The sequence below is a fragment of the Rhinoraja longicauda genome, chromosome 36 (genome assembly GCF_053455715.1).
Source record: "Rhinoraja longicauda isolate Sanriku21f chromosome 36, sRhiLon1.1, whole genome shotgun sequence".
NCBI lineage: Eukaryota > Metazoa > Chordata > Chondrichthyes > Rajiformes > Arhynchobatidae > Rhinoraja > Rhinoraja longicauda.
The window spans coordinates 8,689,564-8,717,248 of NC_135988.1; the positions used below are offsets into that span (position 1 = coordinate 8,689,564).

Consider the following 27,685-nt stretch of genomic DNA (forward strand, 5'->3'; position numbering starts at 1 on the left):
AGTGCATGCCTTAACTATGAAGTGTTTAATTGGAGAAATCATCAAAAATCAGTACCTCATTCCCGTTTTCTCCCATATCCCTTGATCCCTTTTGATCAATGCTTTTCCCCAACATTACTTTCCAGGTCAAGAAGGGTCTGAAGTGAAAAACAACTCAGTCTCTCACCCAGTTCCAACGCCTTTCAGCTGCATAAGCACAGCTGTTGTACTGGTTTCCCCCAGAGGGTGGCAGCACTTGCCAGGATTAACCGCTCTGGTGAAGCACATGTTCTTCATAAATTGATACCAATGACTAATGATGGAAGCATTTCCCCCATTGGTTGGCACCAGAACAATGCAGCACAGCAGAACAAAATATTCACAAAAGTGGTTAGGAAACAGAGGGTGGTGGAAATGTGGAACTCTTCCACAGCAAGTTATAGAGACAACAAAGTGAAAACTGCCCCTTCGGTCCAACTTACCCACACCAGCCAACATGTCCCATCTACACTAGTCCCACCTGCCTGCATTTGGCCCATATCCCTCTAAACCTGTGGTATCCAAGTACCTGTCTAAATGTTTTAAACGTTGCGATTGTACCTCCCTCAACTACGTTGTCCGGCTCTCGTTCCATACACCCAACACCCTTTGTGTGAAAATGTTGCCCCTCGGGTTTTAGAGATTTAGCGCGGAAACAGGCCCTTCGGCCCACCGGGTCCGCGCAGCCCAGCGATCCCCGCACATTAACACTATCCTACACACACTAGGGACAATTTTTTTACTTTTTTTTAAAAAACATTTTGCCCAGCCAATTAACCTACATACCTGTACGTCTTTGGAGAGTGGGAGGAAACCGAAGATCTCGGAGAAAACCCACACAGGTCACAGGGAGAACGTACAAACTCCGCTCCTATGGAATATTCCCCCCACCCACACCTCACATCTATGTCCTCTGGTTCTTTATTCCCCTACTCTGGCCTTTGATTCGCAATTCCCCATCTCGAGCCAAAACATCTTATTCCATGGTAGTTTTATTGTCAACACCAGTCCAAAGTTGTCAGTTGATATGGGGTGAAAGTTAGAGCATTCCTGGAAGAGCTAGCTGGAGGGTCAGATTGCCTCATCCTGTTCCGACATCAGCATGAAAGTACATCACTCCAGATCAACTTTCTTCATGGAACAGTGAGTGTAACAAGTGCCCAGGCACAATTTTAATTTGGAGTCGCAAGGAATTGCAGATGTTGGAATCTTGAGCATATCCATGTGCTGGAGGAACTCAGCAGGTCAGGTAGCATCTCTGGAGACACTTCAAACTTCTAACACATTCGGCACATCGAATTCTTCCGCCATCAAGGCAGCCCAGTAACTGAGCTGGAGAGACCGTGCTGTAATCTCCAAGATCTGCAGATTAATTTGCAGGACACCACAATAAGGGCCAAAAATAAATAAATCTGTGTAATGAAACAGACAAGGTTTTAAAAAGAAAGCAAATACAAACAGAAAATCATTGCAACACAGCACCTGCAGAAAAAAAGTTAACGTATCAGGTCAAAGACTTTCTCCGAAGGATGTTATTTGCAGACGGGCTAAAGGTTCCAAGAACGTATTCCACCAGAGGCACCTTAAGCCAAGAGGCAGCTCAGTTTCAGATGGCCCCTTGCTCAGTGAACACTGGCAATGGGAGACAGCTGGAACACTGCAGGGAGCAGCGCCGTTACCTTGTGGTTGTAGAAGTGGCCGTTGATGGAGAACCGGTGGCGTCTGATCCTCCGCTGGTCACCCGGCGTCCGTAACTTGTCCCTCCTGAGGACGCCAGCGTCGCTCTTTGTCCGCATTAGCTGCGAGCTGCACTGGTCACTGGAGCCGCTGTCTTGCACATCTGGTGAAGCAACAGAGGAGGCTTTCAGTGCCCCAGAGCGTTTTCATCAGTCAGAGTGTAGAAGTTGTGAGGTCATGTTGCAGTTATACAACATAAATGTGAGGCCACATTTAGAGTATTGAGTTGAGTTTTGGCCACCATCTCACCATTGAGATTCAGTATGGAAACACCTCCTTCCACTGGCCCGGATGGGTTGGTAGGTTAAATTACCACCAGTGTGGAGGGAGTGGATCGGATAGGGGGATAACATGGAACAAGTGTAAATGGGTGATCAATGGTCGGTGTGGACTTGGTGGGTTGAAAGGCTCATTTCCATGCTGCATCTCTAAACCAAATTAAACTGCAGGAACCAAATTAAACAGCAGGGACATCATGGGTGTCAGACGTTATGGGGTAAGGCAGGAGAGTGGGGTTAGGAGGGAGGAATAGATCAGCCATGATTCAATGGCAGAGTAGACTTAATGGGCCAAATGGCCTAATTCTGCTCCTATCACATGATCACTCATGGAGTCCGGGTCTGAATGGCAAGTTGACCCAATACATCCACCGCATTGCGAGCAGACTTACTAGCATTATCAGGTTCAGTAGAACCACTGGTCTCAGGTGGGCTCTCCGACTCCTCCACCTTGATATCTGGCAGCACCCATGTCAATTTAGATGGCCTAAGGGAGAGGAAAGCAAAGAGAAAGAAATCAACAATTCAAACAGTCGGCCAGGATCTGGAGTTCAATTAACCACAAAACTGATCCCACAGCGAGAAACAGATGTTACTTCCAACAAGTGCCCCTTACCTCCCCTGCCCGCACCCCCCCCCCTCCCCGAGTCCCCAAGCCCCTTCTGTTACTGCCCTTCCAGGAACAGAAAGGAACAGACTCACCCCCCCCTTTATTGATAGTGTGAAAACAGGCCATTTGGCTCAACGAGCCCACGTTGACCAGCGATCAAATTGTACACGAGCACTATCCTACACACTTAGGACAATTTACAGAAGCCAATTGACGTACAAGCTTGTACGTCTTTGGAGTGCGGGACGAAACCCAAGAAGCCGGAGAAAACCCACACGGTCCCGGGGAGAATGTATAAACTGCGTACAGATAGCACCCGTAATCAGGATTGAACCCAGGTCTCTGGCTCTGTGGGGCAGTAACTCCACCTCTGTGCACCGTGCTGCACACCTACCTCTGAGTCTCCACGCTGCACCCAGAGTGCCAGGAGGTTGAAGAGGGTGGCGGCCGGATTCGCTCGTTGTTGTCCTGCATCTGTAACCGGATTGGCCTCCGCAGTCCCCACGAGATGTTCAGGAGACCCTCAATGATCAGCTCCTCCTCCTCCTGAAGGTGAAGAGCACATATTCATCGTCTCCAGAATCCTCAGTTTATGAGAATGAACCCTGTCCCAACTGGATTGACAGGTGCATTTGATGGCTCTAGACCTGTACTCACTGGAGTTTAGGATGAGGGAGAGGGGGGATCCCATTTAAAATTACCAAATAATGAAAGGACTGGATAGAGTGGATATGGAGAGGACGTTTCCAGAAGTGGAACAGTCCAGTACCAGTGGGAACAGCGTCAGAATAAAAGAACACCTTTAGAATGGAGAGGAGGAATTTATTTTGCCAGAGGGTGGTGAATCTGTGGAATTCATTGCTACAGATGGTGGTGGAGGCCAAGTCATTGGGTATTTTTAAAGCAGAGATTGATAGGTTCATGATTGGCAAGGATGCTGAAGGTTACAGGAAGAAGGCACGAGACTTGTGTTGACACACTGTCTCCACATCAACTCCAACAAGCCCCTGGAAGATTCTGCAAGAACAAGAGATTGTGTCTCAGTTTTCTCAATTCAATGCAGAGATGGAGGTTAGAAATAGTGTGAAAACACACCCTTTGGCCCACTATGTCCACACTGACCACCCATCACCTATTCACACTAGTTCTATGTTATCCCACTTTCTCATCTACTCCCTACACGGCAAAGGCAATTTAGAGGCCAATCAACCTACAAACATGGAAACATAGAAAATAGGTGCAGGAGTAGGCCATTCGGCCCTTCGAGCCTGCACCGCCATTCAATATGATCATGGCTGATCATCCAGCTCAGTAGCCTGTACCTGCCTTCTCTCCATACCCCCTGATCCCTTTAGCAAAAAGGGCCACATCTAACTCCCTGTTAAATATAGCCAATGAACTGGCCTCAACTACCTTCTGTGGCAGAGAATTCCACAGACTCACCACTCTGTGTGATGAAATGTTTTCTCATCTCGGTCCCAAAAGACTTCCCCCTTATCCTTAAGCTGTGACCCCTGGTTCTGGACTCCCCCAACATCGGGAACAATCTTCCCGCATCTAGCCTCTCCAACCCCTTAAGAATTTTATATGTTTCTATAAGATCCCCCCTCAGTCTTCTAAATTCCAGCGAGTACAAGCCCAGTCTATCCAGTCTTTCCTCATATGCAAGTCCCGCCATCCCAGGGATTAATCGGGTGAACCTTCTCTGTACTCCCTCTAAGGCAAGAACGTCTTTCCTCAGGTTAGGAGACCAAAACTGCACACAATACTCCAGGTGCGGTCTCACCAAGGCCCTGCACAACTGCAGCAGAACCTCCCTGCTCCTAAACTCAAATCCTCTTGCTATGAATGCCAACATACCATTCGCTTTCTTCACTGCCTGCTGCACCTGCATGCTTGCTTTCAATGACTGGTGCACCATGACACCCAGGTCACGTTGTATCTCCCCTTCTCCCAATCGGTCACCATTCACGTAATACTCTGCTTTCCTGTTCTTGCCTCCAAAGTGGATAACCTCACATTTATCCACATTATATTGCATCTGCCATGCATTTGCCCACTCGCCTAATCTATCCAAGTCACTCTGCAGCCTCCTAGCATCCTCCTCGCAGCTAACACTGCCACCCAGCTTCGTGTCATCCGCAAACTTAGAGATGTTGCATTCAATTCCCTCGTCCAAATCATTAATATACACTGTAAATAACTGGGGTCCCAGCACTGAGCCTTGCGGTACCCCACTAGTCACTGCCTGCCATTCCGAAAAGGACCCGTTTATTCCTACTCTTTGCTTCCTGTCCGCCAACCAATTTTCTATCCACCTCAAAACTGAACCCTCAATACCGTGTGCTTTAAGTTTGTACACCAATCTCCTATGTGGGACCTTGTCGAAGGCCTTCTGAAAGTCCAGATATAACACATCGACTGGTTCTCCCTTATCCACTCTACTAGTTACATCCTCGAAAAATTCTATAAGATTCGTCAGACATGATTTGCCTTTGGTAAATCCATGCTGACTTTGTCCGATGATTTCACCACTTTCCAAATGTGATGCTATCACATCTTTAATAACTGACTCTAGCATTTTCCCCACTACCGATGTTAGGCTAACTGGTCTATAATTCCCCGTTTTCTCTCTCCCTCCCTTTTTAACCTGTACGTCTTTAAGATGTAGGAGGAAACTGGAGCACCCAGAGAAAACCCATGCAGTCACAGGAAGAATGTGCAAACTCCACACAGGCAGCAGTTGCGGCCATGATCAAACCCGGGTCTCCGGTGCTGTGAGGCAGCAGCTCTACCGCTGAGCCACTGTGCTGCTGAATTGAATTGCTAAAGTCACCATCAAAGGTAGTAATTTGGGAAGGGGGTGAGGGGATAGAGGGGGAATCTGATACTGGTGCCAGAGAGACTGCCCAGGATGGGAGAGTTGGTGGCCTGGTTTGTACCCACAGTGGGCGAGGCAGTACGGATCAGAGAAGTTTGGGCAAAGTCGTCAGTGGCTTGAAACTGCTTGTTCCGCTTTTCACCACAGGCAGCACAAGTTTAAAATAGAAACCACCACAAATGTACACAATGTGTGGCAGCAGCACAGTTAACAGGAAGGCTTTTTTTTTTGCTCAGTTCATCAATTAATTGGCCATGCTCTGTAACCCTTTCCTTGGATCCTTACTTAACACTGAAGGAGGTCATGCATCCCATCGAATCCATGCCAGCTCAATGAAAGAATCCACCAGTTTGGCCTGCATCCTCGCCACAGTTCTACAATATTGCTTTCCAACATACACCCAGTTCTTTTCCATGGCTAACTTGAAACCGGTGGATGGGTCAGTGTGGCATCCCATGTCAGTTAAGTCACAATAGTGACCACTCACTGCAAAAAAACATCCTCTCACTTTTGCAAATCACATTCATTCGATGCCTTCTTGTGCATGACCCTTCCGCCTTTGAGAACAGTTTCGGGATGCACTCAGATTTAAACCCTCGACCCTTTAAATACCCTCTAAGATGCCCAACAACATTGCTTTGCAGGGAGTACAACCCAATTTCTGCATTAGTTCATCACTAGATATTTTTTAATACAAATATTAAATTTTATATTTTTAATACAAATAATTTCTGAACCTGCTCCTAGACTCCATGTTCCCTCAAGTGTGGTGCACCAAACTGGGCACAATACCCTAGTTGCAGCCAAACCTGCATTTCATAAAGGACGATCATGACTTACTTGCTTTTGCCACTGTTGTCAAAGCCAAGGTGTTCTTTTACCTACTTTCCATATGTAGATTGATTATTGAAAATGGTTATAAAAAAAATCAAAACCCAAAGTGCTCAGGAACTCAGCAGGCAAGGCAGCATCTGTGGAGGTAATGGACAGATGACAGAAACATAATCTGTCCATTATTTCTGCAGATGCTACCTAAACCACCGAGTTCCTCCAGCACGTGTTTTGTTCAAAATCCTAACATCTGCAGCTTTTTGTCTCCTCTATATCCCTAGATCTCTCTTGTACCTCCATTTGGAATCGAACCCTCTAGTTTCAACCCCTTCTATGCTTCCCAAAGAAAAAAATGTAACACCACATTTATATGCATTAAGTTTCATTACCGTCCCTCACCCCACCCCACCCCCATTTCCCCCAGCTTGCCCATTTTCTGTTCTATATCCATTCACACTATGTGCGCAGTTCCCCCTGAACAAATGAGGCAGTTATGAGTCACTCACTCACTTTGTAAGGCTGCTCTTGGGAGGACTATGTTCAAGACCTTGACTAACAAAAACTTCAAGGGAATTTAAGAATGGGTGACAATATTGGCCTTGTCAGCAGTACCAAGTAAGCAGCATGGTGGTGCAGTGGTAGAGTTTCTGCCTTACAGCGCCAGACACCCGGGTTCGATCCCAAGGGTGCCGAGTTCTTGCTATTGCTATTCTTGCTATTGAGGGCGTGCAGCGTAGATTTACTAGGTTAATTCCCGGAATGGCGGGACTGTCATATGTTGAAAGACTGGAGCGACTAGGCTTGTATACACTGGAATTTAGAAGGATGAGAGGAGATCTTATCGAAACGTATAAGATTATTAAGGGGTTGGACACGTTAGAGGCAGGAAACATGTTCCCAATGTTGGGGAAGTCCAGAACAAGGGGCCACAGTTTAAGAATAAGGGGTAGGCCATTTAGAACTGAGACGAGGAAAAACTTTCAGTCAGAGAGTTGAGAATCTGTGGAATTCTCTGCCTCAGAAGGCAGTGGATGCCAATTCTCTGAATGCATTCAAGAGAGAGCTAGATAGAGCTCTTAGATAGCGGAGTCAGGGGGTATGGGGAGAAGGCAGGAACGGGGTACTGATTCAGAATGATCAGCCATGATCACATTGAATGGTGGTGCTGACTCGAAGGGCCGAATGGCCTCCTCCTGCACCTATTGTCTATTGTCTACATGATCCATGTCCTTCTATTCCCTGTACCGATTGTCTATTGTCTATTGAGTTTGTACGTTCTCCCCATAACCTATGTGGGTCTTCTTCACGTGCTCTGGGTTCTTCCCATACTCCAAAGACATAGGTTTGAAGATTCATTGGCTTGGTAAAATAGTAAATTGTCCCTCGTGTGTAAGATCGTGTTAGTGGGTGGGGCACAGACCTGGTGTGCCATTGAGTCTCTTTCCATGCAGTATCTCTAAACTAAATGAATGAAGCACAAAGATTCACTTCACTGTCATCAATTCAGCCACCCTTGCATTTAAAGATACACTAAATGCTGGAGTAACTCAGCGGGACAGGCAGCATCTCTGGATAGAAGGAATGGGTGACGTTTCGGGTTGAGACCCTTCTTCAGACTGAGTGTCAGGGGAGAGGGTGTTACAGAGATAAGTGCAAGAGATAAAATGAGATGCAGATGAAGGAAAATGTGCAATAGACCATTGTTAGGAGAAGGTGACAACACCGTCGCATTTACCCTTCTGAAGGAGAGCTTACCTCCCTGTGACGGAGTTGTGCTGTCTGTCCCTCATGGTAATAGTTGTACGTCTTCAAGTGGCACAGGAGCTCCTTCCTAGGAATGAGAAGAAACAACCTTAGCCTTATTTGCTTATTAACCTTGGTTTAAAATTACAGACCCATATCTTGTGGTTATATCCCCGTGATTACGACTGTCAGTGAAGACCATGAAATGGATGTATACCTGGTGGGGCACAGAGAAGGGGGTGGGTGGGGGGGGGGTGGTGGAGAAGTTGGAGAATTCAGTGTTCATACCATTGGGCTCAACCACCGTCTCACGGCAGAGGTCTCAGCAGGTGCCAGCCTCCCATCCAAGAGTAATGTCACTCTCCAGAGACCAGGCTTTAACTGTGCAGAGCAGAGGGAGTGCTACACCGTCACTGGTGCCTCTGAGGAGCAAAGTTGTAGCCCTGGTGAGCATCTCAGATGAAGTAAATGAAATCGTAACACTGTCATGGAACATGTCTAGAGTCCACCCTGGTGCCCTGGCTAATATTTGTCCAGTCAGCACCACAGTTAAAAAATCAAGCTTGCCATTATTGAATTACCATGCAAGTGCTTGCTCTGCCAAACTTGGGTGATGTATTACATTATAACAAGAAGCTTCAGTGCTGGGAAAGTACTTTGAAACAACCAGAGGCTTGGATCGAGACGGCATCAATGGAGATGTACCCCTTTGATTGTCACAGTGTCAGACCCATTTCCCCCTGGGTCTCCTGATGACACCAAATACTGTCTAGGAAATGCTTCGATTTCAACATTTCCCCCCCCCCCAATTTCAAAACTATTCATATCCTCACTTCTCTATCACCTCAGCAACACTCCAACTTTATTCCACACTGCTCGTTCTTTTGTCTTTTACATCCCAAAGTGGAGCAGCACTCATCCCAGCTTCACCACTAACCACGTGAAGCACAACGTAACTGAGACGGCAGAAGTGAACAGACAGGTAGATACAAAATGCTGGATTAACTCAGCGGGACAGGCAGCATCACTGGAGAGAAGGGAACAGACAAATGGGGAACAAGAAGATTTCTGCATCCAATTACTCAGCTTGCAGAGTTGACAGTCTTGTTCAAGCTCAGACAACAACACAATATATTCATGTAGTGCCTTTAATACAGCAAGATCAAACAAATTATATACCCGATGCCAGCTCATTGAAAACAAGAAAATAGGAGTAACTCAGCAGATCAGGCAGCATCTCTGGAATAGTAAAGTATTGGGTCAGAACATGCATCCAGAGCAAAAACCATCCCAGCTGGAGGAAGTGATCTATGTGCGAGCACCATTTGTGGAGGGGAATGAATGGTCAACATTTTGGGTCCTGACCCTTGATGTGGACTGAAAAAACAGAGGTGAGATGGCCAGTGAAAAATAGTGAGGGGAGGTGCAAATGGACCCAGGTGAGGAGGGGTTGATGGGCTGATAGGAGGGATGCGTGGAAATAGTGACAGAGGTTGGGAAGGTGATAGGTGGCAGTAACAAAGTGCTGCAGATGATGGCATGCAAGAGAGGCAATGCTACAGTGGTCATGGGTAGACTGGGGAAATCAGGTTGGTACTGGACCCCAAGAAAGGGAATTTGTAGAGTGCCTCCACGATGGTTTATTTGAGCAGCTTGTAGTGGAGCCTACTAGGGAAAAGGCAATTCTGAATGTAGTGCTGTGTAATTAACCGGATTTGACAAGGGAACTCGAGGTAAAGGAACCACTACCAGGTAGTGACCACAATACAAGATTTAACCTGTAATTTGAGAGGGAGAAGAGGAAATCGGATGTGTCGGTATTGCAGCTGAGCAAGGGGACGGAAAGAGCTGACCAAAGTTGACTGGAAAGGGGCCCTAGCAGGGATGATGGTGGAACAGCAACATCCCTGGATCTTTTTTCTCCAGATATGCTGCCTGACCCGCTGAGTTACATCAACACTTTGTGTCTATCTTTGGCACAAACCAGCATCTGCAGTTCTTTGTTTCTACATATTTTTTACTGCTCCAGCTGAGCTACAAACAGTAGCTACCTTACTGTCATGGGCCTCCTCCAGTGCCACAGTGAGGCCCACTGGAAATTGGAGGAATAGTACCTCATATTTCACCTGGGCAGCTTACAGCCCAGTGGTATGAACATCAACTTCTCCCACTTTAGATAGTTCCTCTGTCCCTCTCTTCCCCTCCTCCTTCCCAGATCTTCCTCTATCTTCCTGTCTCCACCTATATCCTTCCTTTGTCCCGCCCCCCTGACATCGGTCTGAAGAAGGGTCTCGACCCGAAACGCCACCCATTCCTTCTCTCCCGAGATGCTGCCTGACCCACTGAGTTACTCCAGCATTTTGTGAATCAATACCTTCGATTTGTACCAGCATCTGCAGTTATTGTCTTATACAAACAGTTGTGGGCTTCCGGGCACAGCAAAGCCACCAATTGCCAGGGCTCCACTGCACCCATTCACGCCACTTGTTCCTGTCGCACAGCGAGTGTTATTCTACGCCACAATTCCACGCACAAGTCACAGTTCAAACAGCAACAATGCATCAAAAACATTTCACATTGGGCAGAATCAGATACTAAGGAAATATTAGGAAAGCTGGCATGGGTTTTGGAGACCGTTTCAAAGCTTGGAGACCAACATTAAAGCCATCAGTGGTACAGCGATGAAAAATGGGTATGCAAAAAAAAGGTCAGGATTACAAGGCATGAATATCAAATGGTCTGTGGCTTCAAGAATTTGTTAGAGAAGAAACGGACAAGTCTTTGATGTCAGCTGTTGCCATGGAGTCAGGGACCAGACAAAGGGCAGCCTATGGAGTTGCTCGATCAGTTTTCAGTCTGTACTTTTGAAAGGCTTGTCACACGGAGCTCATGGTTCAAAAGCATAGGCCTGTGATTACAGACGCCACTGTGAGCTCAGAATGAAAAGGGGAACTGCAAACTCTGCTTTGAGGAACTGCTCCGCACTGTGACGGAAAACGAGTCCCAGAGCAGAGAAGCTTGAACAATGACAGTAACCCGGTTATAATTAAACAAAAGGCCCCCTCAGCTAGAGGCAGCTGCTCCCCTCTGCCTCAGTGTTCACGGCCTGGGAGAGGTCACACTCCACACGGTCCGAGCTCCAACCTACAGCGCCAGAGACCCAGGTTCGATCCCGAATACAGGTGCTCTCTGTACGGAGTTTGCACGTTCTCCCCGTGACCGCGTGGGTTTTCTCTGGCTGTTCCGGTTTCCTCTCACACTCCAAAGACGTGCATGTTCGTAGGTTAATTGGCTTCAGTAAGATTGTAAGTTGCCCCGAGTATGTATGAAAGTGCTAGTGTACAGGGATCACTGCTGGGTATGGACTCGGTGGGCTGAAGGGCCCGTTTCTGTGCTGCATCTAAAGTAAAGTCTAAAGTTGTTAACCAAGAGCATGCCTGTCGGAAGCCTGCAAGGGCAATCTCACCTGTTAAAATTAAATTTTCCAAAACAAAGTCCTTAACCAATATTGCTATCATTTTGAAAATCAAAATGAAAGAGTGCAGAAAATTATGAGAATGTTGCCAGGACTTGAGGGCCTGAGCTAAAGGGGGAAATTGGGCACGGTAGGACTTTATCCATTGGAATACATGTAACTGATGGATGATCTTATAGAGTTTGCAAAATCATGTGGGGAATAGATAGTGTGAATGTGCAGACTTTTTCCCTGGGGCTGGGGAAATCAAGAACCAGAGGACACGGGTTTAAGATAAAAGGGGCAAGATTTAAGAGGAACCCAAGCAGCAACTGTTTCATTCTGTGGATAGATACAAGGAACAGCAGATGTTGGTTTGCAAACAAAAAACAAAAGTACTGGAGTAATTCAGCAGGTCAAGCAGCATCTGTTGGCTAGGTGACAGTTTGGGTCAGGACCCTTCTTCAGACTAGGAGGGTGGTGAATACAATGAATGAGCTGCCAGAGAAGGTAGTTGAGGCAGGAACTGCAAGAGCAATGAAATGGCACATGGACAGGAATAGTTGTGGGATATTTGTGAAGCACAGGAAATTGGGACATCTTGGTCAACATGAACAATGTTGGGCTGAAGGGCCTGTTTCCATGCTTTATTGCTAAAATGAAGTGACCCAATAATTGATTCCCATTCTTCGGATCTCAGAGATTTTTAATTCCTGGAATCTCTGGATGGCCTTACAGGGTCAGTCGCCTCTGCCCTGGCATGGTGAGAGGCCAGGTGATCCCCAAGTTCAAGTCTCCAAGTCATGAGCGCATGTTCCCACTGCCCTCTGCTAAACCATCTCGTCCTCACCCCAAGCAGGCAATTCTAAATGACTGAAGTGCCCTAGCCACTTCATTAAACACTTCACAGCTCTGAAATCTGCTACTACTGCTTGCTCTTCCACTCAATGGGGACCTTGATGTGTTTGAGCTCTGGCCCCTCCATTGGGTGGGACAATGACCCCAAATTGTCTCACCAACTTGTGGTCTTTGTCAACTGACCCATTGGGATTCAGGGCTAGTTGTGGGAGAGGAACGGGAGGGAGTCAATCTCAGCACTGCATTAAATGCCAAACATTCAGCAAATGTAACCACCCATGTCTGAAGATATGTGGCAAAACTTGGAAAGTATTCATGTGCCAGGCAATGACTGTTTGCAGCAAGGGAGCGTCCAACCACCCAAGCCTTGACATTTAATGGCACCATCTTCATCAAGACCCCACCATAAGCAGCCCGAGGGAGGTCACCATTACCAGAGCTCGACTGCACCAGCCATATAGACACGTGGACTTCATGGACAGATCAGAGTTTGGTGCCCTACAATGAGTGACTCACCTGCTCACACCCAAAGCATTCCACCATTCGCAAGGCACAAGTCAAAAGTGTGTCAGAAAACCTCCCACTTGCCTGGATGAATGCCCTTGCCAGAAACTCTACAGGAGTTCAATGCCATCCAGGCCAAAGTTGCCAGCCAAGTTGGCATCCCATCCTCCACCATAAATATTCCCTCCCTCCATCATTGGAAGTGACTGCAGTGCATACCACCTTCAAAATACCGTGCAGTTACTCACCCAGGCTACTCCGACACCATCTTTCAAACCCACCGCTTCTACCACCAAGGACAGAGGCTTCATGGGCAAGTGAGCACCACATTACAGATTCCCCGGAACAAAAAAAAAAAATCATATGATCCTGACTAAAGCCTCGTTCCAATCCTTCATTCATTCTGGGTCCAAATCTTCAAAGTACCTCCCTACTCACTGTGGGAGCACCTTCAGCAGATCAGGAAGTCTGCTCACCACCCTCTTCTCAAAGGAGAATAGTGGCAGCCTTAGCCGGAACACCGATCCAAGAAACTATGTGTATAAATAACTCTGACTGCTCCACCATTTACAATTCAGGGCAAGTTATCTAAATTAGTGCTTCCTGCACACCATCACCCTCCGTCCCCAGCAGTTTGAACATGCCGATCTTCAAATGGACTTAGTAACTGAGCTTCCGCAGCCTTCTGAGACACTTTGGACCAGACATACAGCACGGAAACCGGCCCTGTGGCCCACCGAGTCCGTGCCGACCAGCGATCCCCATACATTAGTGTTCTCCCACACACCGGGGACAATTTACAATTTTTACCAAAGCCAATTAACCTACAAACCTGTACGTCAATAGACAATAGACAACAGGTGCAGGAGGAGGCCATTTGGCCCTTCGAGCCAGCACCGCCATTCAATGTGATCATGGCTGATCATTCTCAATCAGTACCCCGTTCCTGCCTTCTCCCCGTACTCCCTGACTCCGCTATCCTTAAGAGCTCCATCTAGCTCTCTTGAATGCATTCAGAGAATTGGCCTCCACTGCCTTCTGAGGCAGAGAATTCCACAGATTCACAACTCTGACTGAAAATGTTTTTCTTCATCTCAGTTCTGAATGGCCTACCCCTTATTCTTAAACGGTGGTCCCTTGTTATGGACTCCAACATTGGGAACATGTTTCCTGCCTCCAACGTGTCCAACCCTTTAATAATCTTATACGTTTCCACAAGATCTCCTCTCATCCTTCTAAATTCCATATAGTTTCTTGGATCGTCTTTTGAGTGTGGGAGAAAACTGGAGCACGCAGAGGAAACACAGTCACAGGGAGAATGTACAAACTCCATACAGACAGCACCCAAAGTCAGGATCGAACCCAGGTCTCTAGCGCTGTAAGGCAGCAACCCTTGTGCTGTGCCATTCCTACAGAACCCCAATGGTGAACAAATCTCTCACCCCCTCTGCAAATGTGGTCCTGCTAGAAACCACGTTTCCATACACCAAAGGGATGAAATACAATTGATGAATTAGGGATGACTTTGTATTACACGGGCCAAATTGATTACAACAGCAATTTCATTCAGGAACCACAGATCTACGTAGCGATTACTTTGGAATTTGGAAAGCAGGAAGAAAAAAAATTGTCTTGAGGGAAAAAACGATGTAACCTTCCTGCAGCAATCCATTGTGACACCATTGTCTCTCAAGAACATAGCTGCTACTGTCACCATGGGAGGCCATTTGATATTGACAGGCAACTGTTTCTATTGAAACTCATGCAACATTATTCTATTAAACAATGCATCGTACAGCCTTTATTACTTTTAACCTTTAGCAGTTTTAACTAGCAACATTGTCATTGAAACAGACTTTAATTTTGAAAATCTTGCTGGAAAAAATCTTTGTTATTTTGAATCAGCTAGTCTAGACCCAACTCATTCCCCCCCCCCCCCCCCCCAATCCTACCGTCTTCATAATGCACTTTTCTATAACGAGGATTCTCAGGGTTACAAAGAAGGCATTATAAGATAACTATCAACAGAGGAGTTTCTCTTCATTGCAACTGAGAGGGACACATCCTTACAGTAGCTGGGGCTGAGACGATTCCCAACAACAGATGTCCATCCAGATACTTTCACAGTCGGGCTCAGCTCAACACCACCCAGGGTAAAGCAGTCCCATTGATCAACATTCCATCCACAACCTCAAGTCAAGTCAAATTTATTTGTCACATACACATACACGATGTGCAGTGAAATGAAAGTGGCAATGCCTGCGGGTTGTGCACAAAAAAGAATTACAGTTACAGCAAATAAATAAAGTTAATAAGTTACTATTAGTGTCGACAAACATTTAGTCTCTGGGGTTATAAAAGTTGACAGTCCTGATGGCCTGTGGGAAGAAGCTCCGTCTCATCCTCTCCGTTTTCGCAGCGTGACAGCGGAGGCGTTTGCCTGATCGTAGCATCTGGAACAGTCCGTTACTGGGGTGGCAGGGGTCCCTCATGATCTTGCTTGCTCTGGATCTGCACCTCCCGATGTATAGGTCCTGCAGGGGGATGAGTGTAGTTCCCATGGTGCGTTCTGCCGAACGCACTACTCTCTGCAGGGCCATCCTGTCCTGGGCAGAGCTGTTCCCAAACTAGACTGTAATGTTGCCGGACAGGATGCTCTCTACAGCCCCAGAGTAGAAGCAATGAAGGATCCTCAGAGACACTCTGAATTTCCTCAGTTGTCTAAGGTGGTAAAGGCGCTGCTTAGCCTTACCCACCAGTGCGGCAATGTGCTTTGCCCACGTCAGATCCTCTGTGGCGTGTACATCCTTGGATGTTTAGCCCTTCTGAAGTCCACAATCAGCTCCTTTGTTTTAGTGACATTCAAGAGGAGACTATTGTCCTGACACCAGAGTGCCAGATCAGCCACCTCCTCCCGGTAGGCCTTCTCATCGTTGTTGGAGATCCAGCCCACCACCACAGTGTCATCAGCAAACTTGATGATGGAGTTTGAGCTGAACCTGGCCCCACAGTCATGTGTGTACAGGGAGTACAGTAGGGGGCCAAGGACGCAGCCCTGGGGGGTTCCTATGTTCAGGGTGAGGGAGCTAGATGTGTGTTCCCCATCCTGACCACTTGGGGCCTGGCAGTGAGAAAGTCCAGGACCCAGGCACACAGAGGGGTGCTAAGCCCCAGTTCCAGCAGCTTCTCAACCAGTCTGCTGGGGACTATTGTGTTGAATGCTGAACTAAAGTCAATGAACAGCATCCTCACATAGCCCCCCTGGCTGTCCAGATGAGAGAGAGCGGTGTGTAGAACCTCTGTCCGTTCCACCGCCCACACATACACAATGGCTGCAACACATGGTTAGTAAGCATCGAGCCAACTCTCTGCCCAGGAGACTCACTTGGGAATGTACTTGTCCTCCCCTATCCGAATAGGATCCTCCATCATGGGTGGGACTGTCATCACAGGCAGGCTCTGGGGAGAAAGACAGAAAAGATGGCACTTTTTATGAAGATGGAAACAATGGTGGGCAAACTTCTCCAGGTCTCTGGCAGTGTGAATTTTCTCTCCGAACATCACAACTCTGAACGAGTCTTCCATGAGCCGATACCATTGTTGAAGATCTACATTTTAGCCAACACCAATCTTTCCTTTCACTCTGATTCACCCTCGGCTCCACATGGTACTGCTCAATGGAGCAATGACATTATCAGTGGAGTTTGCACATTCAACTTCGATGCAAAACATGATATCAAGACCGACACTTACAATCTGTATGTGATCCATTTCCCTCCGTTCCCTGCATATCCAAAAAGTCCCTTAAATGTCACTATCACCATGAATGCAGATATCTGCAGACAGGACATCAAACAACATAGTATCTCTGGATGGGTAAAGTTTCGGCTCAAGATCTTTTTTCAGAGGGGTCTCGACACAAAACACCACCCACTCCTATCCAGGGATGCTGCCTGTCCTGCTGAGTTACTCCAGCATTTTGTGACCATCTTTGATGTAATCCAACATCTGCAGTACCTGCCTACACAACACTGCATCTCTTGCAGTGCAGCCACCCCTTTCTATCACAGGCCAGGTTTGTGTGCTCAGGTGCTGTGAGGAGGACTGGATCCTGCAAACTTGGGTCAAAAGCAAGAAACTAGAGATTGTCAGATTGGGGTAACAGAATGCTGGAAGCACTCTGCAGGTCAGGCAGTACCCACGGAAAGAGAAACAGAGGTAACCTTCGAGGACAAAGTGCGCTCAGCCAGAAATAATAACCATTTCTCATTCCACAGGCGCTGCCCGACATGCCATTTTCAGTTTGGGTTTCAGATTTCCAGCAGCTGCTGTTTGGGATTTAGAGAACGACTGCCACACAGTCATAAATCTTACAAATATAATCCAGTCTAGGTATCTCTCCGCAATGGCTTTGCACTTCCAGTTGCCTATAGATCTTTGTCAAGGAGACATTTTACTACAAGACAGCAACTGGATTTGATCCTGACTACAGGCGGTGTCTATACAGAGTTTGTGCATTCTCCCCATGACCATGTGTGTTTTCTCCAGGTGTTCTAGTTTACTCCCACTCTCCAAAGACGTGCAGGTTTATAGGTTAATTGGTTTCGGTAAATTGTGCCTCATGTGTCGGACAGAACAAATGTGTCGCTGGTCAGCATGGCCTCTGTGGGCTGAAGGGCCCGTTTCCATGCTGTATTTATAAACTAAACCAAGTACAATAACAATCTGTTGCCTTAATAGTGACTTTGGCTTAAATATATTGTTATTCCTTCTTCTACTCCTCTCCCATTGGGCAATGGATACGAAACCTTGGAAACATACCACCAGATTCCAGAACAGCTTTTCTCCAACTAGCAACAGATTACTGACCCCTCGCATATGTTTAGGGTGTAGTCTTGATCTTTCAACCTACCAGTGGCCCTGGTGTGTTTTTTAAAAATAAATCTGCTCTTCGCTGTCACTGTAACACTACAATGTTCTACCACTATATTTTGCACACTATATTCTGCACGTTTTTAAAATTTGTAACAAAAATAATTTATTTAATTACGATCACAATACAAAACCAAACCGTGGTAACACACCCACCACCATTGTACAAAATCACCAAATTATCTGGACACTAATTTTCAGACCACTGTTACAATCCTTACAAATATACTAAATAACTACTATAAAACTATGTCCCACTCTAACACCACCTGGGCACGGATTTAACCCTGGAAAAGGGGCAGGCACCTGGTTCGGGCAGAGCCCTCTATCGCCTGGTGCCGTGACTCGTCGATGGTCAGCTCGGCCAGGCCACTATATTCTGCACTGTGTTATTTTTCCCTTTGCACTACCTGTTGCACTTGTGCAGGGCTTGATGGGTCTCATGTCGGGCAAAAGTATTGACATGAGTCAGTTCAGACCATTGTCCCTTGCCACAGCTAGAGCAGTTTTATGGATGCTGCAAAAGTTGAGTGTTGAGCTCATGACCAAGAAGCCATCTCGTGACAGAACCTCGTCACGAAAGATAAACGCAGAGCAGCCTAATCTGCCGACAGCTAAGAGTGAAAGGGAAGTGGACATTGTGCTAACCAGCCCAGCTCCTTTTGTCCCTGCTCAGTCTGAGGAAGGGTTTCAACCCAAAGCATCAATCATTCCTTCTCTCCAGAGATGCTGCCTGTCCCAGCTGAGTTACTCCAGCTTTTTGTGTCCATCTTATCGACCGTCCCCAAGTCCCTTGAACAGAACGAGTTGCCAGGACCCACTCCATTGCTCTGGGCCTGCAGTCACATAACAGGAGTAGCGGATTTCTTTCCGGGAAGGACATGTGCAAACCAGATGTATTCTGAAGATGCTCTGGTTGTCTCACGGCCACTGTTACAGATACTTACTCTACATTCCAGATAGCGCATTTCTATAAAAAGAGGTTTTTACTATCTGAATTTAAGTTTTCCAGCTGTTGTGGAGATTTAAACCCTAGGTCACCTGCCCAACCCTCTGCAAATCCAGCACAGTAACAGATACACTTTGCTTCCCTGTGCTGCCATAGTTGGAAGAGTTATGCAGACAACAGAACCCAAACTAAAGGAAACTAAAGAACAAAAGGCAAGGGGCAGAGGGGCCCCTCAACCCCAATGGCAGCCTTGCAGTTGGTTTGAGGTGGACAAACGCACAAGGCTTTCAGATCCTCATTTGCCGAACATCTTCCTGTAATTTAAGCGAACTAACCGTCGACCTTGCCTCACTGCTGTTGCCCGAGTGCTGTTGTAATCCGTTGTCCCAGCTGCGTCTGGTATTCGAGCCAAGACACGTCCTCCACAGACTCTGAGAACGAGCCTATCTTAACAGTGCTGACTCTCAGCCTCAATCTGCCAGGCACTTTCAGAGGATTGTGTCGTCCTCCTTAAAGCAGAACCACCCCCACCCCCTCCCCCCCAAAAAATCTCTTGCTCAAGTCAGCTCAGTGGAACAGAATTAATTGAGCAAACACTGCTCATCAGACGACATTCAAAAAAAGAGACAGCAAGAGTCTCGAGGATGGGGGGTGGGACCAACTGCCGGCTGGAATCCCCAAAGTCATTTGTCATTTCTTGCCCGACATTGAATCACATTGAAACCCTGGCCTGAATATAAAGCATCATTATACATTGCAGGCAGCCTATTATTTCTGCTGTTATGTCCCTATTGATTAGTGCGGACTTGCATTCAATGAGCGTGCACTGATCTGAGCTGCTGACTCTGATCTAACCTTAATAAACCAAATTAACTTTCACGCCTATGTTTCTTAACCTGCTTTCAGAAAGAACAACGTCAGCATTTACTACCCACCCCTCATTGCCCTTGAGAAGGTGAGCCATTGTGCTTATAAGTACAGACCTGCAATATATAGGCAAGGCAAGGATTGAAGGCATTTCTATGAATGCTTGGAGGGCAAGGGGAGGGATCATATGTTTGGGGATGTAGCACAGAGGGGGACAACAGGACTCTAACCACTGTTAGGTTCAGTGATCAGGAAAGCCCATTTGATCCTTCAGTCTGACCCAAAACATCACCTATGCATTTTCTCCAGAGATGCTGCCTGACCCACCAAGTTACACCAGCACCTCAGTTCAAAGATGAAGCATGGAAACAGGCACCTCAGCCCATGCCGACCATTAATTACCCATTCACACCAACTCTATGTTATCCCACATTTTTTCAGCCTAGGGCTACATTATACTTGACCATTTTAAAGTTATTACAAATACAATGTGGAAACAGTCCCTTCGGCCCACCGAGTCCACGCCGATCATCAATCACCTGTACACTAGCTCCAAGTTATCCCACTTTCACATCTTACACACTGGTCGCAATTTGCAAAAGCCAATTTACCTACAAACCTGCATGTCTTTGGGATGTGGGTGGAACCTAGAGTACCCAGAGGAAACCTATCTCGTCGTAGGGGGAAAATGCTAACTCCACACAGACAGCACCAGGGATCAGATCGAAGGCAGTAGCTCTACCAGCTGCATCACTGTGCGGCCCTTTGTGTCTTTTGTAAACCTGCAGTTCCTAGTTTCTCTATATTGATCCAATTGCATCTTTCATTCCCACCCATACTCCAGATCAACACACCAGTAAGATTCAGTGGAGCCCGGGTATCTGACCTGCACGTATTGAAGCTCCAACAGGACCTGCCAAGCTTGGTGGTTGAATGTATACCCTGCTAAAGAAAGAAACTGCGTTTGGATAAGTTCCCTAGTCTGGCTGAATATTTTATCCATGGCTGGGTGAATTGCAAAGTATTACAGCTCGTGAATAACCTGTTTGAGATTGTTACTATCCACAATAATGGTCAGGTCAGCTCTTAAAACAAAACTTGCCCAGCACATCTAATACTTACATTTTTCTAACCCGAGGAAAGGAATTCTAACCATTTACCCTATTTATGCCTCTCATCAATTATATACTTCCACCAGGTCTCTCCGCAACCTCCGACATTCCAGAAAAAAACAATCCAAGCCTGTCCAACATCTACCCTGTAGCCAATATCCCTGATATTCAATGAAACATTTAAGTGAACACCCTTTGCATCCTTTCCAAAGTTTGCACATCCTTCTTGTAATAGAGTAATCAAACCTGCACACAATACTCCAAATGCAGCCTAACCAAAGTTCTACAACCAATTAACCAAATTCTGGTAGTTCTTCCACCTGCAATGAAAAATATTCCTCTTTCTAGATTTCTTCCATTTTCAGATGCCAATATAATCCTATTCTTGCCCCACCCCAGCATTCAATGATAATTTCTAACTACTCTGCAAGACAAAATCATGGTGTCTTTTGGCCCAGCATGTCCATGTTGACTATCTATAGACAATAGGTGCAGGAGGAGGCCATTCGGCTCTTCGAGCCAGCACCGCCATTCAATGTGATCATGGCTGATCATTCTCAATCAATACCCCGTTCCTGCCTTCTCCCCATACCCCCGAACTCCGCTATATTTAAGAGCTCTATCTAGCTCTCTCTTGAAAGCATTCAGAGAATTGGCCTCACTGCCTTCTGAGGCAGAGAATTCCACAGATTCACAACTCACTGACTGAAAAAGTTTTTCCTCATCTCCGTTCTAAATGGCCTACCCCTTATTCTTAAACTGTGGCCCCTAGGCCCTATAGACATCCCATTGACCATCAGCCTGTGGAGTTGTCAGCTATGATGACTTAATGTTCATCTTAAACATTAAATGTTGAGTGTGTAAGATGCTGGTTTAAATCAAAGATAGACACAAAAAGATGGAGTAACTCAGCGGGTCAGGCAGCATCTCTGGAGAGAAGGAATGGGTGACGTTTCGGGTCGAGACCTTTCTTCAGACTACCTGCTTCCATTAACCACTCAGAGGTCATGATTTTAAACATCGCCGTTTTCCTCCATGGTACTAATGTCGTGAAAACTGCCCATTTCCCCCCCCCCCCCCCCCCCCCCAAGACTTTATTTATTTCCACTGGGCAATTCTATATTGGACCTTCTCCATGTCCCATTTCCTCATGATCTTCAGAGTAGCACCTCTTCATCAACCATCCAATCTCCAGTTCCCCTGGGGGCATCTGTCCCCAAATCAATGGAGTAGAATTGGGCACAAAATGGTGGAGTAACTCAGTGGGACAGGCAGCATCTCTGGAGAGAAGGAATGAGTGACGTTGCATGGCGAGCCCCTTCTTCACTGAAGCGTCACCCAAAATGTGACCAATTCCTTCTCTCCCGAGATGCTGCCTGTCCCGCTGAGTTACTCCAGCATTTTGCGTCTACCTTCGATTTCAACCAGCATCTGCAGTTCTTTCCTACATGGAGTAGAATTGGAGACAGGTACATGGGTAGAAGAGGGTTGGAGAGGTATGGACCAAACATAGGCAATGGCACGAGCTTAGATGGGGCACCTTGCTTGGCACAGACGACTGGGGCTGAAGGACCCATTTTTGTGACATGGATTTTTGTGAAATGATAGGACATGTCGGTGATATGACAATATATTCCATATGTCAACCGTGATCTACATCAGCATTTGAAGGGTAGATGACTGCAGTCACAGTCTCTCTGCACTGCTCTACAAAGTAGAGTCAAAGTGGGTCAGGAAAGAAGTTGAGAACCCCACCAGAAAGTGCACAGGCGTCAGGGCACAATGGGACTCCCAACACTCCAAGGGGGAAGGAAGGACTGTAGATGCTCAGGTGAACCAAAATAACCTTTTTGGTTGATCGCCTGGGTTCAAGAACCAAACGAGGTTAAGCCACAGAACGGATGCAGGGTCCGAGCTCAAAAAACACACAAGTTAAAAATCACAGCCAGCAGGTGCCCAACCAAGCCAGGCAACTCTTTGCATGCTGATCCCAGAAGTGGATCTGCAATCATTCATTACAACCGCTCCATTCTTTTAAACCTCTACTCCAACAGCAGCATTTCTTACTTTAACTGAAAACTTAAACTCACTAAAGGTCATTCCTTGCTCCTGCATCTGCACAGTGGACAGCTCGATTCTACTGACTTTATAGCATGCAACAACAAAAAATCCACTGACTGGGTAGCATGTAACAAATAGATTTTCATTGTACCTCAGAACATGCAACAAAACTAGACATGAGATGCTCAGTGCAGACATGGGGGTAGGAACTACAATAGAAACGTTGGAAACACAAGACACTGCAGATGCTGCAATCATGAAAAAAAAGTGCTGGAGGAACTTGGTGATTCAGGTAAATTCTCTGGAGGGAATTGACAGAGCACGTTTTGGGTCAGACTTATTTAGACTCCATAGAAACATCAGTGCAGAAATAAAGGTAACGCATGGAATAGACAATAGGTGCAGGAGGAGGCCATTCGGCTCCTCGAGCCAGCACCGCCATTCAATGTGATCATGGCTGATCATTCTCAATCAGTACCCCGTTCCTGCCTTCTCCCCATACCCCCTGACTCCACTATCCTTAAGAGCTCTATCCAGCTCGCTCTTGAATGCATTCAGAGAATTGCAATTCAGAGAATTGGCCTCCACTGCCTTCTGAGGCAGGGAATTCCACAGATTTACAACTCTGACTGATAAAGTTTTTCCTCATCTCAGTTCTAAATGGCCTTATTCTTAAACTGTGGCCCCTTGTTCTGGACTCCCCAACATTGGGAACATGTTTCTTGCCTCTAACGTGTCCAGCCCCTTAATAATCTTAATATTCGATAATATTTATTCACAAAATGCTGGAGTAACTCAGCAGGTCAGGCAGCATCTCAGGAGAGAAGGAATGGGTGACGTTTCGGGTCGAGACCCTTCTTCAGAATTTTGTGAATAAATACCTTCGATTTGTACCAGCATCTGCAGTTATTTTCTTACACGTTTCGATAAGATCTCCTCTCATCCTTCTATGTGTTGGACGCAAAGTGCTGGAGTAACTCAGCGGGTCAGGCAGCATCTCTGGAGGACATGGATTGATGACGATTCGGGAGAGGCCCCTTTACACTTGATCCAACAATCAGTATCCGAATGTGGCTTCCAACCCTTTTATCAACCAATCCCAACAACGGGTCAGGAACAGGAGTCGAACAGTGGTTTACAACAACGACAACAAAGACACAAAGTGCTGGAGTAACTCGTCCCCTTTCAAGGGCGCAGTGGACTGGTCCGCTGGGTGTTTCGGACGCCTGCTCTCTCAATCATCAGAGGCACTTCTGTGCCCGAAGTACTGGCTTACAATCTCAGGGTCGTCGCTCGGCCGACAGCGGCGTCGGCAGCACCACAATGCACTCCCCACGGAGTCAGTGATGTCTAAACCGGACAGCAGGCAAGTTTGTAAACATGCAGCTGCTGCTTCTTAAGGGGGGTTGCATTTCACAGCGAGACCAACGCATGCATGCAGCCAGTTTATTTCTAGTTTTATTTTTTAAAGGGCGACAACACTTTTATTTATTTTTTAAACTGGAACCAATGCAACATTGGTGAGCTCAAATAATGTCCCCTTTAGCTATCCTGGTGCTCAGATTCCCAGTTCTCTGCCTGGCCTCACCAACCTAAGATGCGGTTGTGTTTTTTTGTTTGCACCAGTATCACGGTTATTCAGAATTATTATATGTTATTTGTGTTTGTGTGTTGCGTTCGCCAGCCCCTTCAAGCCGCGGCAAGCAAGAACTACATTGTTCTGCTGCCGGTAGTGTGTGCAACGAAGATTATTGACTCTTAGGCGGCAAGGGACAAGCTCCACAAACATCACCTCCACAAAGCAGAGAGAGGAGAGAGTAGAAGGCATCAGAACTGAACGGTTACTGAACGGTTAACTCTTCCTCCCTCCACCCCCCCTCCACCCCCCAACCAAAATCAAAACCACCCTTGGTATTTACTGCAACGAGAGTCAGCTGCAGTTGTTTAAAATAAAAATTCGCGTCAATTTAAGGGAGAAACCGGTGCCTTCTTTGGCAACTGGAGATCTCCCCTTTTCCTGGTGGCAACGTGAACGGGAGGCTGGGGGGCACACGGAGATGTTAATTTCACAGACCTTACTTTTCCTCTCAGGGTCCGGACTTCAGCCAAAGATAAACCAGTCGTACAGTTTAATCCGAGCGCCAGCAGGGAGATAGATCCACGTCTTTAATTACCTGGTTCGAAGTAGCCTTTTTATTCTGTCGATGCGCCGAGCCAGCAGTCGCACCTCGATTGATAAGTTGCTTCAAGAATTCCGAGCCATAGCTCCGGCTCCTTTTAAACAGACAGGGGGGGATTGGGGGATTGGGCCGCCTCGCAGGTGATTGATGAGCCAGGCGGGCAATCAATGCAGGAGACGATGGGTAACGGTGACGCCGAACGACCAATTGACGAGGACTAGAGGAGGGGACAGCTGAGAGGACGGGACGTGTCAACTGCTATTTAAAGGCACACCCTATTTGTAGTCCATATGTGTAACATGCACATTTAAATATGTATTGATTTATTCACAAAATGTTGGAGTAACTCAGCAGGTCAGGCAGCATCTCGGGAGAGAAGGAATGGGTACACAAGAATATATGATATTCATTGGAATTTAGAAGGTTGAGAGGGGATCTTATAGAAACATAAAATCCTTAAAGGACTGGACAGGCTAATGCATAAAAAAAGGTTCCTGATAATATAATAATATAATAATAATAATAATATATTCCTTTATTCGTCCCACACCGGGGAAATTTACAGTGTTACAGCAGCAAAGTGGATAGCAAGAAAATAACTGCAGATGCTGGTACAAATCGAAGGTATTTATTTCACAAAATGTTGGAGTAACTCAGCAGGTCAGGCAGCATCTCAGGAGAGAAGGAATGGTGACGTTTCGGGTTGAGACCCTTCTTCAGACTGACCCTTCTTCTCCTGAGATGCTGCCTGACCTGCTGAGTTACTCCAGCATTTTGTGAAATAAATACCTTCGAAGTGGGTAGCAAGAGATCATTCATTATAAATAAAAATAAAGAGAAGGATAAATTGTCATCAGTTTACTGTGTATTCCTTAACTGTTACTGTTGACTTGGCTGCTGGGAGCAGTGCTGGTTGTGCAGTCTCACAGCAGCGGGAAGAAAGGACCTCCTATATCTCTCCTTCACGCACTTGGGGTGAAGGAGTCTGTCACTTGATGTTGGGGGAGTCCAGAACCAGGGGTCGCAGTTTAAGAACAAGGGGTAGGCCATTTAGAGCTGAGATGAGGAAAAAGAAAATTCACCCAGAGAGAGGTAGATTTAGCTCTTAGGGCTAAAGGAATCAAGGGATGTGGGGGGAAAGCACCAAAGTGGTTACTGATTTTGGATGATCAGCTATGATCATATTGAAGGGCCGAATGGCCTACTCCTGCACTTATTTTCTATGTATTCTATGTACATTGATAGAAGCATACATATAAGATAAGAATTATTCCAGAAATGAGTGGGTTAGACAATAGATAATAGACAATAGGTGCAGGAGTAGGCCATTCAGCCCTTCGAGCCAGCACCGCCATTCAATGCGATCATGGCTGATCACTCTCAATCAGTACCCCGTTCCTGCCTTCTCCCCATACCCCCTCACTCTGCTATCCTTAAGAGCTCTCTCTTGAAAGCATCCAACGAACTGGCCTCCACTGCCTTCTGAGGCAGAGAATTCCACACCTTCACCACTCTCTGACTGAAAAAGCTCTTCCTCATCTCCGTTCTAAATGGCCTACCCCTTATTCTTAAACTGTGGCCCCTTGTTCTGGACTCCCCCAACATTTAAGAATATGTTTCCTGCCTCTAATGTGTCCAATCCCCTAATTATCTTATATGTTTCAATAAGATCCCCCCTCATCCTTCTAAATTCCAGTGTATACAAGCCTAATTGCTCCAGCCTTTCAAGATACGACAGTCCCGCCATTCCGGGAATTAACGGGAGTTAGCATATGACAAGCTTTTGACAGCGCTGGGCCTGTACTCGTTGGAGTTTGGAAGGTTGAGGGGGAACCTTATTGAAACATACAGAATAATGCAAGGCATAGATAGGGTGGATGTGGAGAGGATGTTTCCACTGGTGGGAGAGTCCAGGACCACAGGTCATAGCCTCAGAATTAAAGGGCGCCCTTTTAGAAAGGAGGTGAGGAGGAACCTCTTTAGTCAGAGGGTAGTTAATTTGTGGAACTCGTTGTCACAGAAGGTTGTAGAGGCCAAGCCAGTGGATATTTTTAAGGCAGAGATAGACAAATTCTTGACGGGTGTCAAGGGTTTTGGGCAGAAGGCAGGAAAATTGAATTAGGAGGCAGTCCGGCGCGGCCTGCAACCACAACAACCTGACCGCGGGAGAGGACAGCAGGAGAAGGGAAAAGACATTGTGGCCTTCCATCACAGTGAGGAGAGGACTGGAGGAGACTCACTGTGATGGATGTTTTCTTGATGGATGTTTCTTTTGTGTGTTTTGGGGGTTGTGTAATTTTAATGCCTATTTTGATGCTTTTGTTGTTGGACTGTGGGTGACTGAATTTCGTCCAATTTGGATGACAATAAAGCTATCTTGAATCTTGAATCTTGAATCTTGAGATCAGCATGATTGAATGGCGGAGTAGACTCAATGGGCTAAATGGCCTAATTCTACTCCTATAACTTGTGAACTAGTCATCCAGCATGGAAACTAGCCCTTTTGCCCAACTTGCCTATACCAACCAAGATGCCTCATCTAAACCTGTCCCATCTGCCCATGTTTGGCCCAGATCCCTCTAATCATTTTCTATACATGTGTCTGTCCGAATGTCTTTTAAATGTCTAATTATTATTTCATGCATTTACCACACATGCACATATGCACAA

At 46.5% G+C, this 27,685-nt stretch overlaps 1 protein-coding gene across 3 annotated transcripts in view; it reads right to left on the reverse strand.

Moving 5' to 3' along the window:
- rassf2a (Ras association domain family member 2a) overlaps window positions 1–25,160 on the reverse strand; it is a 35,198-nt gene extending 10,038 nt beyond the window's left edge. The window contains exons 1-6 of one of the 3 annotated variants that reach the window (XM_078428752.1): window positions 25,010–25,160; window positions 16,300–16,373; window positions 8,111–8,186; window positions 3,038–3,189; window positions 2,426–2,520; window positions 1,698–1,858 (exon numbers count right to left, since the gene is read on the reverse strand). In XM_078428752.1, coding sequence (XP_078284878.1) covers window positions 1,698–1,858; window positions 2,426–2,520; window positions 3,038–3,189; window positions 8,111–8,186; window positions 16,300–16,361 — 546 coding nt within the window. In that variant the 5' untranslated portion in view covers window positions 16,362–16,373; window positions 25,010–25,160. Of the gene's footprint in view, window positions 1–1,697; window positions 1,880–2,425; window positions 2,521–3,037; window positions 3,190–8,110; window positions 8,187–16,299; window positions 16,374–19,130; window positions 19,238–25,009 lie in introns of those variants that run through there. The other 2 variants (XM_078428749.1, XM_078428750.1) reach the window with 2 other exon arrangements.
- Between the last annotated feature and the right edge of the window lie 2,525 nt (window positions 25,161–27,685).